Genomic DNA, 16102 nt, shown 5'->3' on the forward strand with positions numbered 1-16102 from the left:
GGGCAGGAGGTCACTGTGGGCATTGCCAGGGTGTGGGGTCACCTGTCCAGTGCTGGGCCCTGCCACCCTGGGACAGGAGACACTGGGAGATCCCTGCCAATGCCACCTGGCCAAGGGATGTGGTGTCCCCTCCTCTTGGAGGGCTGGGATGGAGATCCGGAGCCTGGGATTCCCTTGGGAGGAGCGTGGGGGCTCTCGGGGTGTGGGAGACCCTGGCACCCCTGGGCAAAGGTTTGGGTACAGATCAGCTCCCCCGGGATGCTCCCAGGACATTCCCAGGTAGGATGTGGAGGCCTGGAGTGGTGCTGCTGGTGGTGGCGGCTGTCCCCAGCTCCAGCTGTGTCCCCGGGCCCCTTCAGGAAACACCACTTTGGGTTTTTCCCGGTTTTATGGCTTATTCCACCCCTGGCATCTCCCCCTTGGATCTGAGCACACCCTAAGAGCAAATCCCTCGGGATTGGCGAGGGGGCGGCTGCCAGCACCGGTGTCTTCCAGCGGGCGTGGGCACCCCGGGCACCCCCGGGACCCCCACGGCTCCGGCTTTTTTAACCCTTTCCGTAGGCACCGGCCGCGCCTCTCGGTGTAACACTCGGATCTGTCAGAATAAAAGAGGTCAAACACTTGGTGTGCTCCCAGCTCCGTGTGGAATTTTGGGATTTAAAGGCCTTGTCTAAGGACAAGGTTATTATGGGCTGGATTTTCAGGGGAGAAGCTGCTGGGTATGGGGGGGTTTTCCTGGAATGTCAGGGCAGGTGGGGAGGGGGCTTTCCCAGCAGCAGGAATGACAAATTTTGTGTGTCTGTATATAATTATACATAAATAATTACAAAATCTGTAAGAGGCTATAAGATAAAAATATGTATAATTATAGGCATAATATATATAATTATCATCTAGTACATATAATAAAATATATAAGCCAATTGATATATTTTAAAATATGTAATTAGATATTATTATATATAATATTCACATTATAAAACATGATCTGTATTTTATATATACATATTACATGCACAAATATGTGCGTATATGGTCTGCATACCAATAAAATATAGATAATAGATACAAAATATAAATTATATATAAAATATCAAATACAGTGTACACATTATATATGCATTTATATGTATATGTTTTGTTCGTGTATATATATGTGTATATATATGATATATTTTATATATAATTATTTTATATCGAGATATATTTTTATATAATTATTTTATATTTTTTAATATAATTTTTATATATATTTGTATATAATATATAGAGACAGTTCTTTTTTATAGATATATGTATATATAAAATTATGGTACGTGTTTTTCCCCAGATTCCAGGAGAACCTGAGAAGGACTCCTGACCTTTCTCCCCTGAGCTTCCCCCACCTCCAAGTCCCTCATTCCTGCGGGTCCCAGGGGGGCCCGCCTTGGGTGCCCCATGCTGGGGGTGGTCTCCCTGCAGGGGATATTCCCGAGGGATCCATGGGGAAGCGGAGCTGTTTGGAAGCTCTCCCGACATTCAATCCCTGTGCAGGTGTGGAGCTGCCGGCCCTGGAGCTGCCACGTACCTGTCACAGCTGTGGGACCCCCAGGGACACCCCCAGGGACACCCCCAGGGACACCCCCCGTACCTGTCACAGCTGTGGGACCCCCAGGGACACCCCCAGGGACACCCCCAGGGACACCCCCCGTACCTGTCACAGCTGTGGGACCCCCAGGGACACCCCCAGGGACACCCCCAGGGACACCCCCCGTACCTGTCACAGCTGTGGGACCCCCAGGGACACCCCCAGGGACACCCCCCGTACCTGTCACAGCTGTGGGACCCCCAGGGACACCCCTGTCCTCACCCACCGCCATGGGGCCACCAAAATCCGCTTGTTCCATCGCTCCCAGTGCCTCCCAGTGACTCCCAGTCCCCGTCCCACAAGGACACCGCTGTCCCCACCATGAGGAGGGCGCGGTCCCCTCGTCCCCTCCCCTCCCAGGTATCCAGATGAGTTTCCAGCACGTTTTGCCTTTTATTTCCACGCAGTAACACTCACTACAGCTGCTACCTACGGCAGGGAACGCACGCACACGGGCACGGAAAGAAAGAATAAATTAAAATGAGTTGTCATAAAAAACCCAAACAATGAACCAACGGAGAAAATGAGGGAGGGGGGAAGGGGAGGGGGAGGAAAAGGTGGAAAATGATAATAAAAAGGCAAATGAAGAAGGGGGTGGAACATTTCCGGTAGGACGTGTTGGTTGGATCTCACGGACTCCAGCGCCGAGGAGGATGCGCGGTCCCGGGGCCGCCCTGGCAGCCTCCTCTCCCTCCTCGGCTCGGCGGGAGCTCCCCGAAAAGCCCCTCCGAGGGACGCCCCGGGGGGACGGGGGTCGGTCCCCGCCCGGGCCGGCGCCCCGGGGAAAGGCCGCGGGCGGCGGCGGCGGCTTGGGCGACGTCCCTACAGTCCGGTCGGTGCCGCCGCCTGTGTCCCCCCTTCCTGCCCCGGGGTCCTCTCCATGGTGGCCGCACCAGGAGCCTGTCCCTGCCTTAGTCGTTGGAGGTGACGTCGATGTCTTCTCCGCTCGACTGCTTGGTGGCGAGGCGCCATCGGTTGATGTGGTGCGAGCCCTTCTTCTTCTGGTCCGAGTCGGGGCCCTCCTCCTCCAGCTTCTGCCGTTTGTATTTCGTCCGCCTGTTCTGGAACCACACTTTCACCTGGGACACGGAGAGACGGGCGCTCGTGGGGTCCTGGCACAGCTGGCCCCGCACGGGGACGCCGCTGCAGCCCGCAGGAAGCTCGGTTTTCCTTGGAAAACTGTCCCTCCCTGTCCCTCCAGGAGCTCCCACAGCCACGCTGCCCTGCCTCTGTTTCCCAAGGCAAGGTGGGACACGGGGGACAAATGTGGTTGCTGCCACCTCCCAGCCCTGCTCGGCTGCACATCCCAGCCCTGGAGAAACCCCGGGGGGTGAAGGACACTTCGGTGACACCTCAGACACGGGACAGCGGCACAGGGGACCCTCACTGCAGCACCCAGAGCCCATCAGCCTGAGCTGGGCTGTGCCCGGCTGGGCAGAGAGCTGTGGCAGCAGCCAAAGCCGGCCCTGGTCCGGCTGTCACTGGTGCCAGGATGCCACGGGCACAGCGGCCGTGGCTCCAGTGACCACTGGGATGACACTCGGAGCCATCCCCGCACCTCCAGCCAGGACTGTGACTACAATTATCGATCATTAATTGACCACACTGAGGTTTCTCCACCTTTTCCACCTTTTCCACTGTGCTGGTGCCAAACACCATCCCAGGAGCCCGGAGAGGCAGCGGAGTCTCCGTCCTTGGGGATCCCACCCTCCTCACCTGCCAAGGCCCCAGGAATCCTGATCCAACTCCACAGTCCTCGATCCCAGCCCTGGGAGCATGGGCTGGGGTGGGGGGTGGACAGGGCAGCACGGACATGGGGCAGTTTGGGAGGCTGAGGGCACCCACACGGTCAGTGGTGCAGCGAGGGACACGGGATGCCGGAGGCAGGGATGCAGGATGCTGCAGCCAGGGATGAGGGATGCTGGTGGCAGCGGTGAGGGATGCAGGATGCTGCAGGAAGCAGCGTGGATGGGGTGAGGGATGTGGGAATGCTGCAGGCAGGGTTGTGGGGTGCTCCATCAGGGAATGAGGGATGCTGCAGGCAGTGGGGAGGGATGCTGCAGGTCGGATGCTGCAGGCAGGGGTCCAGGATGGGATGCAGGATGCGGGATGCTGCAGGCGGCAGTGCAGGATGTGGGATGGTGCAGATGGGATGCAGGATGGGATGCAGGATGCCTGCTGGGTGGTGAGGGATGCTGCAGCTGGGATGCTGCAGGGAGCGGTGTGGATGCCTCGGGCAGCAGCGCTGGGTGCTGCGGGCAGGGATGTGGGGTGAGGGATGGCAGTGGGGTGGGATGCTGCAGGCAGCGCTGCGGGATGTGGGTGCTGCAGGAGGGATGAAGATGCCCCAGGCAGGATCCAGGATGCCACAGGCAGGATTCAGGGTGCCCCAGGCAGGATCCAGGATGCCTCAGGCAGGATCCAGGATGCCCCAGGCAGGATCCAGGATGCCCCAGGCGGGCTGTGGATGCCCCAGGCAGGATCCAGGATGCCCCAGGCGGGCTGTGGACGCCGCCGGGCTCCCAGGCCCGCAGCACTAGGTGCCGCTGCTCGGCCGCCGCTGCCAGCCCAGCCCAGGCTGAGCCTTCTCCCGCTGCAGCTGTTCCTGATCCTGCAGCCGCTGGCACCGCTCCCTGCCAGGATCACCGGCCCTTTTCCCACTCTCCTTCAGCACCAGCCACGGGCACCGCCTGCTCCCTGCTCCGGAGCCTTCCCGGCGCGGCACGGGCCGGCATTCCCATCCCGGGCCGGCATTCCCATCCCGCGGGCCGGCATTCCCATCCCGGGCCTGCATTCCTATCCCGGGCCGGCGTTCCCATCCCGCGGGCCGGCGTTCCCATCCCGGGCCGGCATTCCCATCCCGCGGGCCGGCATTCCCTGGAGCCGCAGCCAGCACAGCAGCAGCCCTTGACTCTCCGGCCGCCCCGGCTCTGGGAACAGCTCTTTGTGCCACCGGGATGTGTCCTGCCCCCGCCCGGGACACAGCCCATTCGCTCTCCTACCTTTGGGGCATTCCCGGAGCAATACCGAGTTGGCGCCTTCGGTTCAAGCAGCGCGGAGCACTTGGCAAACTTTAATTAAAGCTCGCGGCCCTCTGGGAGCGGGGAAGTTGCCTTATCCCCGAGGTGTGGAAGGGGAAGCAGGGCAGGAAGCAATTTACCCGCCGGGGCGAGGCTGGGTGGGAGCAGGGAGGGAGAGCGGCGGCTCTGCCCGGCTCCGCTCAGGGGCACGGCCGGTCCTGCGGGATGAGGCTCCCCGGGATTCCCAGCCGTCCCAGCTGCGGGAATGGGGGTGTTTCCAGCCTGGAGGAGCTCCCTGGCCCTCCGATGCCGCATCCCTCACTCCAGCGGGCCGCAGCCACAGTGGGGAAAGCGTGAGAAGCTCGCAGTGGGCACTGGGATCCCCTCCCAGCTGCCCCCTGCGCCGCTTCATCCCGACTCCAGGAGTAACTGGTTTAAACCTCCGAGCCCGGGGTTTTATCGCTTCCCAAATTAACCGTTCCCATGCCGGGGCTTGTGCATCCAGCTGCAGTGACGTGCCAAGCTTCCAGCCCCGCCATTCCCGGCGGGAATGTCCCCAAGTTCACCTCCCGCCCCGTGCTCCTGCTGCAGGATGGGGACGGTCCCGGGATGGCTCCCGCATCCCGGTCCTGCCCCACCCATCCTGCCCCAGCTCCCATCCCTGGGTTTCCCTGCACATCCCCACCTGTGCAGCGCCCCGAGGGCCACCACGGCCACCGGGACATCCGGCTCTGCTCCGGGAATGCCGATGGCACCCGGAGAATCAGCCCTGGCCCGAAGGTGACATTGCCATCACCACGCTGGGCACAATTAAAATCCGGTGGCTCCGTGTGGAGCTTCCCTGGGCAATGCCCCAAAGGCTGAGAGTGCTGGGATGCGTCTGGAGGGGACAGAGAGGGACCAGCCCTGCCATCACCGGGTGACAGCGCTTGTGCCGGGCTGTCACCCAAAGTGCCACCACCCCCAGTGCCAGCGCCGCACCTCCGCCTGTTCCTGCTGTCCCCGCTGGGACTTTCCTCCTGAAAACACCCCAAAACTCTTGGGAGTTTGCTTTTGGGGACAGTTTCCGGGGGAGGGACAGCTGCCGGCCCTGGGCTGAGCCCTGCGGCCGCTCTCCAGCCCTATCTGGGCATCTTTCTCCTCCCATGGTTCCCAGGCATTCGCTCCGTTAATTATTAATTATTAATTATGGAGCGGCTGCGATTCCCAGCCGGCCTCGAGCCCCCGGCCAGGGCTGCTCCATTCCTGCAGGGACAGCTCCAGGAGGGGACACCGGGATATCCAGTGACTCCGTAATCATCCAAAGCCAGGAGGGGACACTGGGATATGCAGTGATTCCACAATCACCCCAAACTTCCCTCTGGCAGGAGCCAGAGAGAGGCCTTTGCTTTGGGAATGCAGATTTGAGACCCCGAACGGGGTCTGCCAGGGGTGGAGTGGCTCTGCTGGGAATTCTGGGCTCCATCGCACCAGAGGAACCCAGGGAAGTGCCTTCCCAGCCCACGGTGCTGCCTTGGGAGGTGAAGTGACCTGGTGCCACCAGCGCTGGGCACGGCGAGGCGGTGCCCATCCCGACAGGACACAGCACGGTGCCCCCAGCTCATCCCACTGCCAGATCCCAGCCCGGCACACCAATCCTGGAGCATCCACAGTGCCTGAAATCCCCGCTGATCCCAGTGCCACCAGTGCCTGGAATCCCTGCTGATCCCAGTGCCACCGGTGCCTGGAACCCCCACCACATGCCCGGCTCGATGCCACCCGGCTCACCCCCCCGTGCCCCCCGTGTCCCCCATCACACCCAAACCCCACAGACGGCTCCTCTCGCTCAGACCATCCCACCTTCCCTCCGGAGCCCTCCCTGCACCTGCTGCACCCTGACCCCACTTACGGAACCCCTGGATTTGCCTCAGGACCCTGAGCTGAGTTTTGTTCCCCCAGTCCCTTTGATTTTGCCGTTCCCTGGGCCTGTTGCTCCGATCCTATCCCAAATTAACACCGCTCCTTGGGAGGAGAACGGCTGGGAAGGGGTTAAACCCCTGCACCGTCCCCACCCCATATCCCAAGGCATTTCCCGATGCTGGGCAGGACCTGAACCCTTCTCACCTTCCCTGGGCTGCTCCAGGTGCTGCTCCCCGGCTGGGGGACCCGGAGCTGGCACAGCCCGAAGGACAAAACTCCCTTTTCCGGAGGGAAAAGCAGCTGGGAAATAGGGCCAGGCACAGCCATAACCTGAATCCTGTCTGGGAATTGTTAAATCCATGAAAAAAATTGGAAAACCCCCAAACTGTGGGTTTGGGTGTGGGGCCCCAGGTGAAAACACACCGGTGTCACACCGGGATGGGTGTCGTGGACCGGGGGGTTGGTTTTCCATGGAAACTTGATTCCATGCAGGATTTATCACCGAATATATAATTAATAATAATAGTAATAGTAATAATATCCTGCTTTTGGCATGGCAGCCAGCCCCTGGCCGTCCCACTCCTCCAATCCCAATACCTGGATGTACATCCTGAATCCTGTCCCTCCGCACACTGGGATTATTTCCCTCCAGGTAATTAAAACAGATTTTTTTTTTTTAATTCTTTTTCCAAAACCACAAAACAGAAGGGAAAAGGCTTTCCCTGCTGCATGAAACCTCTGCTGCCGGATGCCCATTCCCAGATGGATCCTGAGGCCGTGGGAAGGACAGGAGCCTTTCCCAGCCCTGCAGCCGCCTCCCGTTGTCCCCGCGCTCGCTCCCTGCCAGCAGCAGCAGCTTCCCAAAATCATGGAAACACCAAATAGGCTGCAGCACATAAAAAAATGAAGATTATAAATATCTGCATGGCCTCTTTCCACTCCTGAGTCTCCCTGGGATTTCGGTTCGGATGCCGCTGCATTTCCCCAGTAAATCCCATTATCGCGTTTGGGCTCCGGGCGATGCTGGAAAAGGCCAGGGAATGGCTGAGCTCCCCCTCGGGCATCCCACAGCTGCCCTTTCCACCCGGACAAGTTCCTGGTTGTTCTTTGACCTTTGGGTTTTGTCCTTTTTTCCCCTTTTTTCTCCGTTCCAGCCCAGAGAGGTGACGGGAGCAGCGGAAGGGACCCGAGCCGGGTGTCAGCGCTGGGCCCCACGAGCCGCGGGCTGGGGGTCGGGACAGCCTTGCCCTCGGGATTCCCACACCCTCTGGATTTGGGGGGTTCTGTCCCTGCTTCCCAACATCCACACCTGCTCCTTGCCGCCGTCCCTGTGCCGGTGACATTCTCCTCCCAGGGACTTCCCGCTCCCAGGGATGCGTTTGGGGGTTTTGTTTGGCAGAGCCTGGGCGAGGATGAGCCAGGCGGGCCCTGGGAACACCCACGGCTCCAGCTTTATTTCCCAATTAAATTAAAGCATAAAAATTCAATGAATTCAGCACATAGGCCCAAGTACCTCACCAGAATTTGGGGAAAACTTTCTCCCCCCCCGCTCAGTTATTGAATATCCCGGGAAACAGCGCTGCTTCCCTGGAGCATTTGGGAACAGCCACTACCAGGACACCGGCCTCCGGCACAGAGAGGTGCTCAGCCCCAATTCCCTCATTTTCCCCCAGCTCTGTTCACTTTTCCTTTCATCCTTGTGCTTCTCCTGGGTCTCCTGAGATCTAAATTCCTGGGAAATGTCTGTTCTGATTCCAAAAGCCTCATCCAAAACCAGCGCCCCTCGGCAGCACCGTCCCCACACCCATCCTGCATTCCAGGTGTTGGTGCACAGACCCGGAGCTGCTCGGCTGAGCCACGGTTTTCCGGCTTTCCCGGGAAGGCTTCGGGCTGCTGCTCCTTTCCTAACCGGATTTTTAAACCCATAAACTGCTCCCAGGGAAAACACCCCAAGCAGGCGAGAAACAACACCGGAAAACCGCTCCGGAGCGCGGGATGATGCCAGAGCTGCATTCCCGGCCCCAAACCTGCCACAGCGACCGTAACACCCGAATGCTGCCACGCAAAAAACCCCAAACCCACCCCGAGGAGCCCAGAAACACCCGCGGGGTCTGCCCGTGCTGGGGCTCCTGGGCAATCCCAGCTGGGATTTCGCAGCAGGAGCACCGTGCGGGTCTGGTGCTGCTCCGAGAGGCCGGTGCCGAGCTGCTCCCGGGGCTGGGATCCCGGGACACAGCGGGACACAGCGGGACAGGAGTGGGACAGGCGGGTGGCGGTACCTGTGTCTCGGAGAGGCTGAGGCTGCTGGCCAGCTGCTTGCGCTCGGCGCCCACCACGTAGTGGTTCTTCTCGAAGGCCCTCTCCAGGCGCAGCAGCTGCGACGGGGAAAAGGCCGTGCGGATGCGCTTGGGCTTGCGGGCGAAGGGGCCGTGCAGCAGGAGGCTCTCCTGGGACACCTCGCTCCCTGCGGGCACAGAGCGGAGTTCAGCACCAGCACCCCCAGCCCCCCCGCTGCAGGGCGATGTTGTGGTGGCCTCCTCGCCCTGTGGCACGGGGAGGGCACAAAAGGGGAATTGAGGGGTTTTGGGCGCCTTCCCCACCCTAAAATTGCAGCGTTTGTCCCGCATTCTCCCTCTTGGCTCCTCGCAGTCCCACGGTGGGGTTGGACACAGCGCCAAAGGGAGGGGAGGGAGAGAGAAAGAAAGAGAGGGAGAAGGGATGGACGGGGAGAGCAGCGGGAAGAGGAAAGAAAGGGGAAGAGAAGGTGGGAGGCAGAGAAAAAACTGAGAGAGGAAAAGAGATTATAAAATAGGAGAAAGACTGAGAAAGTGACAGGAAAAAAATAAAAAAGGAGAACTAAGAAAGAAAAAAGTGGTGGGGAGAAAGAAAGAGGGAAGGGGACAAGGAAAGACAGAGAAGAGAAGTGGGAAAGCAATAAAAAAAAGAGGGAAAAAAAGAGAAAGAAAAACAAGAAGGAAAAGAAAGTGAAAGGGGAAGGAAAGAAAGAGACGAGAAGTGGGAAAGCGAGAAAACAAGGAAAGAAGCAAAGAATAACGAAGGAGAGAAGCTGCACCGCAAGCGAGCGAAACAAGGTAGAAAGAAACGAAAGCGAGGAGAGAAAAAGAGAATTAAAGGCGGAGAGAGAAGGCAGGACAGAGGGACGGCGCGGGAGAGCGGCGGGCCGGGCCCGGGGGCTGTGGGGGACCGGGAGCCCCGCGCGGCCCCGGCCGGAGCCGCTCCCGGGGCCCGAGGGGGCCGGGCCGGTGCCCCCGAGCGCCGCCGGCAGCGGCCGCAATCCCCGGCGGAGCCCCGGAGACAAGCGAGGGGTTGGTGGTGAGCAGATAAAACTAATCCGGGCTGCGGGACCCCCCGGCACCGCGGCGGGACAGAGGGGACGGCGATGGAGGGGAAACGGAGACAGAAAAATGAGAAAATAAAAACCGAGGGAAAAAAAACAACCAAACATGGGGGGAAAGGAAAGAAAAGGGCGCAGATAAAGAAAGGGAAAGGAAGAGGATAGTAAGAAACGGAGAGAAAGAAAATAAAGATAAAAGAAATAGAGACAAAACCAGAAGATTCAGAGAAAGAAGGAAAGAAGGAAGGAAGGAAAGAAAAGAATGAAAGAAGCAAAAGAAGAAAGTGAAGAAAAGAAAGAAAAGGAAAGAAAGAGAAGAGAGAAATAAAGAGAAGAAACGGAATAGAGAGAAAAATCTACGGAACCAAAGAACGTCTCGCTGCGCAGCCGAGATCCACCGCACCGAAATCCTTCCCTTCGTTCCCGGGAAGGAGAAAACCAAATTCCCGGCTCGGCTGCGCACGGAGGCGGCGGCGCCGGTCCCGTCCCCGGGAGCCCCGCGATGCTCGGCCGGGACTCTGCGGGGCTGCCCCGGGTCCCCGGCTCTGCCCGGGCACGGCCACGGCCCTGGGGCTGCGGGAGCGCTCCGGCCGCGGGTGTGCAGAGGCACCGGCCCCGGGTGTGCAGAGACACCGGGTGTGCAGAGGCACCGGCACCGGGTGTGCAGAGGCACCGGCACCGGGTGTGCAGAGGCGCCGGGTGTGCAGAGACACCGGCCCCGCTGTGGAGCGCCCGGGGCCCCGGCCGTGCGTGCGGGCACGGCAGCAACAGGTCCTGCCCCCGGGCCCCCCGACCCCCGGGGAAGGAGCCCCGCGGCTCCGCAGCCCCCGGGGCCGCCGCCAGCCCTCGGCCCGCGCCCCCCGCAGCCCCCGCTCACCTTGGAAGCGGTGGCCGAAGAAGCGGTTCCGCAGCACCCAGGGGTAAAAGTTGAGCGGGTCGCGGTGCTGCGGCCCGAAGAAGGGGTGCGGGTGCGGCAGGGCCGAGCCCCCCAGCTGGGGGGGCCCGACGGGCAGCGCCGGGTGCCCCACGGCCTCGGGGAAGACGAGCTCGGCGCTGCCGTACAGGGCCCGGCCGGCGGCTCCCTGGAAGCCGGGGGCGAAGGCGGCGGCGTCGGCGGCGGCGGCGGGGCCGGGGTAGGCGAGGGCGGCGGGGCGCGGGGGGTCCTCGGGGCCCAGGGGGGTGTCCTTGCCCACCAGGGACTCGATGGTGAAGCAGCGCTTCGCAGACGGCTGGAACATGGTGTGAGCCGGGAGCGGGGGGGGCCGGAGCGGGGCCGGTCCTGCGGGTGCGCGCGTGTGTGCGGTGTGTGTGTGTGTGCGTGTGCAAGAAACCTCCCCCTGGGCACGGCACACACGCGGACCCGCACCCCGCACCCCTCCCTCCCGCCCGCCCCCGCCCCGCCGCCCACCCGCGGGCGCCCACGCAGCCCCGAGCCCCGGGCGGCCGCTACAAATACGGGCGGTACCTGCGGGGCCGGGAAGGGGCGGCCTCACCTGAGCCCCGCGGCCGAGCGGGGAGGGCGGCGGAGGCAGGGCCGGGGTGGGAGGGCAGGGGGAGGCACGGACGGGATGGGATGGGACGGGATGGGAGAGCAGGGAAAGGCAGGGATGGGATGGGAGAGCAGGGAAAGGCAGGGATGGGATGGGAGAGCAGGGAAAGGTAGGGATGGGATGGGATGGGATGGGATGGGATGGGATGGGATGGGATGGGATGGGAGGGACGGGCAGGGGAACGTAGAGGAGGCTGAGGCGGGTAAGGACAGGCAGGGGAAGCAAGAGGAAGCAAGAGGAGGCCGGGGGAGGACAAGGGCAGCCAGGAAGAGTCAGAGGAGGCACAAGGAGGCCGGGGGAGGCAGGGGAAGGCACGAGAGGTAGAGACGGGCAGGGGAGGACAAGGGGAAACAAGGAGAGACGGGGGAAGCACGAGGAGGCCGGGGGAGGCAGGGGAGGACAGGGGGAGATGGGGCAGGCAGGGGAGGAAGGGGAGGCAGAGGAGGCAAAAGGACGCAGAGAGCGCCCGAAAAACTGGACTGGAGTCGCTGCCGCAGGCGCGCCGCGAAGTTGTGGCGGAGGGGCTCCGGCTGCGGGGGGGGTTCCCTCCGTCTTAAAAAAAAAAAAAAAATTAAAGAGATCTTTTAAAATTCCTCATTTTTTTTTCTTCTTCCTTTGGTTTCCTTTTTTCCTTTTTTTTTTTTTTTCTTTTTTCTTTTTCTTCGCGATTTAAATAAATAAACCAGCCCTGCCCGCAGCGGCGGAGCGGAACTCCGGCCCGCGGGGGGGGGAGAGGTGAGGCCGCCCCCGCCCCTCCCGCGCCCCGCGCAAGCTCCGCTCCCTTCCGCGTAACCCCTTCCAAAGGCAGGACCTTCCCCCGGCCAAAACCTCTTCCCACGGCTCCAATCCTGCGCTGGGAGTTAAAAAAAAATATATATAAAGAGCCAAGTAAGCGGCGATTTTGGCCGTTTTGCCCCGGCGCGGGGGGATGCGCGGGCGCGCAGCCCCTGCGCGGGCCGGTCCCGAGTTCACTCCGCAGTTTGGCTCTGCTCGGAGTTTTGTTGGCCCGCGGAGGCGGGGGCCAGCCCTCCCCTCCCGCACAAAGGGGGTTGAAAGTCTATTTTCCACTTGGCTGGATCGAAATACTCCGCGCGGGTTCCTTCCCCCCGCGGAGAGGAGAGCGCTGCTGCTGCGCACCCGCGGGCTCTGCGCGGACGCGTTCCCGCAAGAGGCTGCGGGAAGAAGGATGGGGAGAGGAAAGGAAAAATTACACGAAATCCCAGAGAAGTGAAAGCCTAAAAATGGAGCGAGAGCGTCGGCAAAGCGTTTTTTTTAATTTTCATTTCTGCGAGAGAGAGGGAGAGAGGGGGAAAAAATAATCGACATTTTAAATCTATTATAAATAGATTTAAAATATATATATTTCCGGGTTTTTTTTACTATGAGAAATGGAAATAAAGAAGCGGAGTTGGGTGAGAGAGCTGGTGGAGAGGGCAGCGGGAGCGGAGCGGGGAACACCCGCGGCGGATGGGGATGGGAAGGGGAAGGGATGGGGAAGAAGGGGAAGGGGAAGGGATAGAGATGAGGAAGGGGAAGGGAAAGGGATGGGATCGGGAAGAGGAAGGGGACACGGGGACAGCTCGGCTCAGTCGCGGAAAACTGTGCCCGGCTCCGGACCGTTTGTGGAATTTCATTTAAATCAATTTAATCCAATTGAATTGAATTGAATTGAATTTGTTTTTTTCTCTTTTTTTTTCCTCGACCTTTTCTCTGCCCCCGGGGCCGGAGGGGGGAGACGCGGCCCCTCCGCCCCAGCCCTGCGGCAGCCGCGGGTGCAGAGCGGGCGCTGAGGGATCCGCGGCCCCGGAGCGCGGCGCGGGGCCGGGATTTCGTTTCGTGCGGATCTCCCTCGGTTTGAGCATCTTCTGCGGGGGGGAAACGGGAAAGGCGGCCGGGCTCCGGCTGCTTCCCGTGGGATCCCCGCCGGCGGCATCTCCCCTCGGCGCCCTGGCTCCACTGGAACAATTTTTGGGAGGGAGCAGCTTTGGGGGTAGATCGCCCTCTCGGGAATTTATAAATCTTTCATCTGATTTATTTTTTTCCCCAATTCGCCCCGGTGGTTTTCGGTCCCGGCTCCGTGTCCAGGCGAGGCTGCTCGGATGCTCCGGAGGGAACCGGGGAGCTGCTGCGCTGAAACCGGTGGAGAACCCCAAATTTATCTTTAAATTTCCTTTTCCCCTCTGCTCCCAGGCCTGCTCCCAGCTCCAGGATAACTCAAGCAGGATTTTTATCCTTTCGGGAATAAACACGGACCCGCCGAGCAGGGGTCTTGCTCCGGCTCGAAGTGCCCCTGGTTCATTGACAGAAAACTTTATCCGCGGAATTCGCAGGAGAGGGGAGCCGGGATGCTGCCTTCCCGCTGGGTTCCGGCCGGGAGCAGCTCCGGGAAGGGGAGAAAGGCATTTTCCTTTCTAACGAAAGAGCCGCGGCCGTGCGAGCGCGGCCGAGGAACCGCAGGGGCCGGGCAGGGGCGGCTGCACCGGGATCGGGGGTGCCGGGGGGGTCTGTAAAATCCAACCGGGGGATCCTGCAAAGAGCAAACGGAAGAGGAGGGAAGGAGAGGGAAAGAGGGGCAGGACAGGCACCGAACGCTGCCCGTGGGTTGGGGGTAGAGGGTCATTTATGGGGTGTTTGGAGTGGCAGAGGGACAGCGGGGCCACCCCTGTGCCCACGTCCATCTGCACCCCCAGACTCAGCTCCCCGCCCGTGCCTGTCCCCGGAGCACGGGGGTGTCCCCGGGCCGGGCCCGGCAGGTGCTGTCCCCTCGTTAATCGGTAACGCCGCGGCCCCGGCATCAAAGGGCACCGTGTGGAAAATCGGCCCCGGGCCCGGAGCGTGGCCGCGGGCACGGCTCGGCCGCCGCGTTAAAAGTTGACCAGACTTCAAAGCGCTGGATCATTTCCTGCTCTGCTCTCCCACCTGCTCTTCCCGTGGGCACAGCTCCTGCCCCGGCCGGATTCCTTCTCGCCGGCCAGCAAGGGCAGCCCTGAAGGGGAGAGGGGGAAAACGGGGGCGTATTTAGGGCTGGGAGGTTGAGGAGGTCCCTTCCCTGTTTTCCTGGCTTTTATTTTATTTTATTTTTAAATTTTTATTTGGTTCAGGAATATTCTGAATTGGAATAAGCTGTCCCTGAAGCCAGTGGCTTCCAGCAGGTTGTTCCTGTCACCTCAGTGTCCCTTTTTAAGGTGGTTGTGTCAGCTGGTCCATGGATGGAGGGAGGGAGGGAGGGATGGATGGAGGGATGGATGGAGGGATGGATGGATGGATGGAGGGATGGAGGGATGGATGGAGGGATGGAAGGATGGAGGGATGGAGGGATGGATGGATGGATGGAGGGATGGAGGGATGGAGGGATGGATGGATGGATGGAGGGATGGAGGGATGGATGGATGGATGGAGGGATGGATGGATGGAGGGATGGATGGATAGATCACAGAATCACAGGATCAGAATATCCTTATTGGAAGGGACCCACAGGGATCGAGTCCAACTGCTGGCCCTGCACAGGACACCCCAACAATCCCACCCTGTGCCTGATGGATGGATCAATGGAAGGATGGATGGATGGATGGATGGATGGATGGATGGATGGATGGATGGATGGATGGCTGTGGTTTATGGGATCAGGCTGACTGAAGGAGGATCCCACCCCGAGTGTGGGAATGGGAAGCCACCCAGGTGCCCCAGTTCTGGGCTGGGAGAGGCTGTTCCAGCAGGGAAAGAGGCTGCTGGGTTCTCTCCCACCTCCACAGGGCTCTCAGCAGCTTTTCCATGGGGGCTGCATCCAGCCTCCCCTCTCCAAACCCTGCCCAGGCACCGTGGGATCTGCTGTGACCTGGCCGGGCTCTGGGCACGCTCAGGGCTGGGACATCCTGAGGGTCCTTGGTGGGGACACGGCTCTGGCTCCGGTGGCTGCAGCCACGTCGGGAACTGGAATTGTGAGCCTGCAAAGCAAACGGGATTTGGCAGCCAGGTCCTTGCAGACATTGAACATGCAGCTCCTCACGGGATCATCTCCAGCCTGGGAACACCTCCAGGTGCCCATGGCCTCGGGAAAGCCTTTCCAGGAGCTGGGCCACCCTCAGCTCTTGGTGGCCCAGGCTGCCCCTGGATAGGGACTGCTCTGGTCACTCCTGCCCAGTGCAGTGACACAGGACAGGGACTGCTCCGGTCACCTCTGCCCAGCAGTGACACAGGACAGGGACTGCTCTGGTCACTCCTGCCCAGTGCAGTGACACAGGACAGGGACTGCTCCGGTCACCTCTGCCCAGCAGTGACACAGGACAGGGACTGCTCCGGTCACTCCTGCCCAGTGCAGTGACACAGGACAGGGACTGCTCCGGTCACTCCTCCCCAGTGCAGTGACACAGGACAGGGACTGCTCCGGTCACTCCTGCCCAGTGCAGTGACACAGGACAGGGACTGCTCTGGTCACTCCTGCCCAGTGCAGTGACACAGGACAGGGACTGCTCCGGTCACTCCTGCCCAGTGCAGTGACACAGGATAGGGACTGCTCTGGTCACTCCTGCCCAGTGCAGTGACACAGGACAGGGACTGCTCCGGTCACTCCCGCCCAGTGCAGTGACACAGGACAGGGACTGCTCCGGTCACTCCCGCCCAGTGCAGTGACACAGGACAGGGACTGCTCCGG

At 60.7% G+C, this 16102-nt stretch overlaps 1 protein-coding gene across 1 annotated transcript; it reads right to left on the minus strand.

Annotated features, from left to right (window-relative positions):
- Window positions 1–1885: 1885 nt before the first annotated feature.
- Window positions 1886–11258, minus strand: LOC125326776 (homeobox protein EMX1-like). The gene is made up of 3 exons (XM_048305250.1): window positions 10779–11258; window positions 8826–9010; window positions 1886–2706 (listed from the first exon to the last, which is right to left on the minus strand). The coding sequence occupies exons 1-3, from the start codon at window positions 11137–11139 to the stop codon at window positions 2539–2541; spliced, it is 714 nt and encodes a 237-aa protein (XP_048161207.1). The 5' UTR covers window positions 11140–11258; the 3' UTR covers window positions 1886–2538.
- Between the last annotated feature and the right edge of the window lie 4844 nt (window positions 11259–16102).

This window comes from Corvus hawaiiensis, chromosome 5 (assembly GCF_020740725.1).
Source record: "Corvus hawaiiensis isolate bCorHaw1 chromosome 5, bCorHaw1.pri.cur, whole genome shotgun sequence".
NCBI classification, from domain to species: Eukaryota; Metazoa; Chordata; class Aves; order Passeriformes; family Corvidae; genus Corvus; species Corvus hawaiiensis.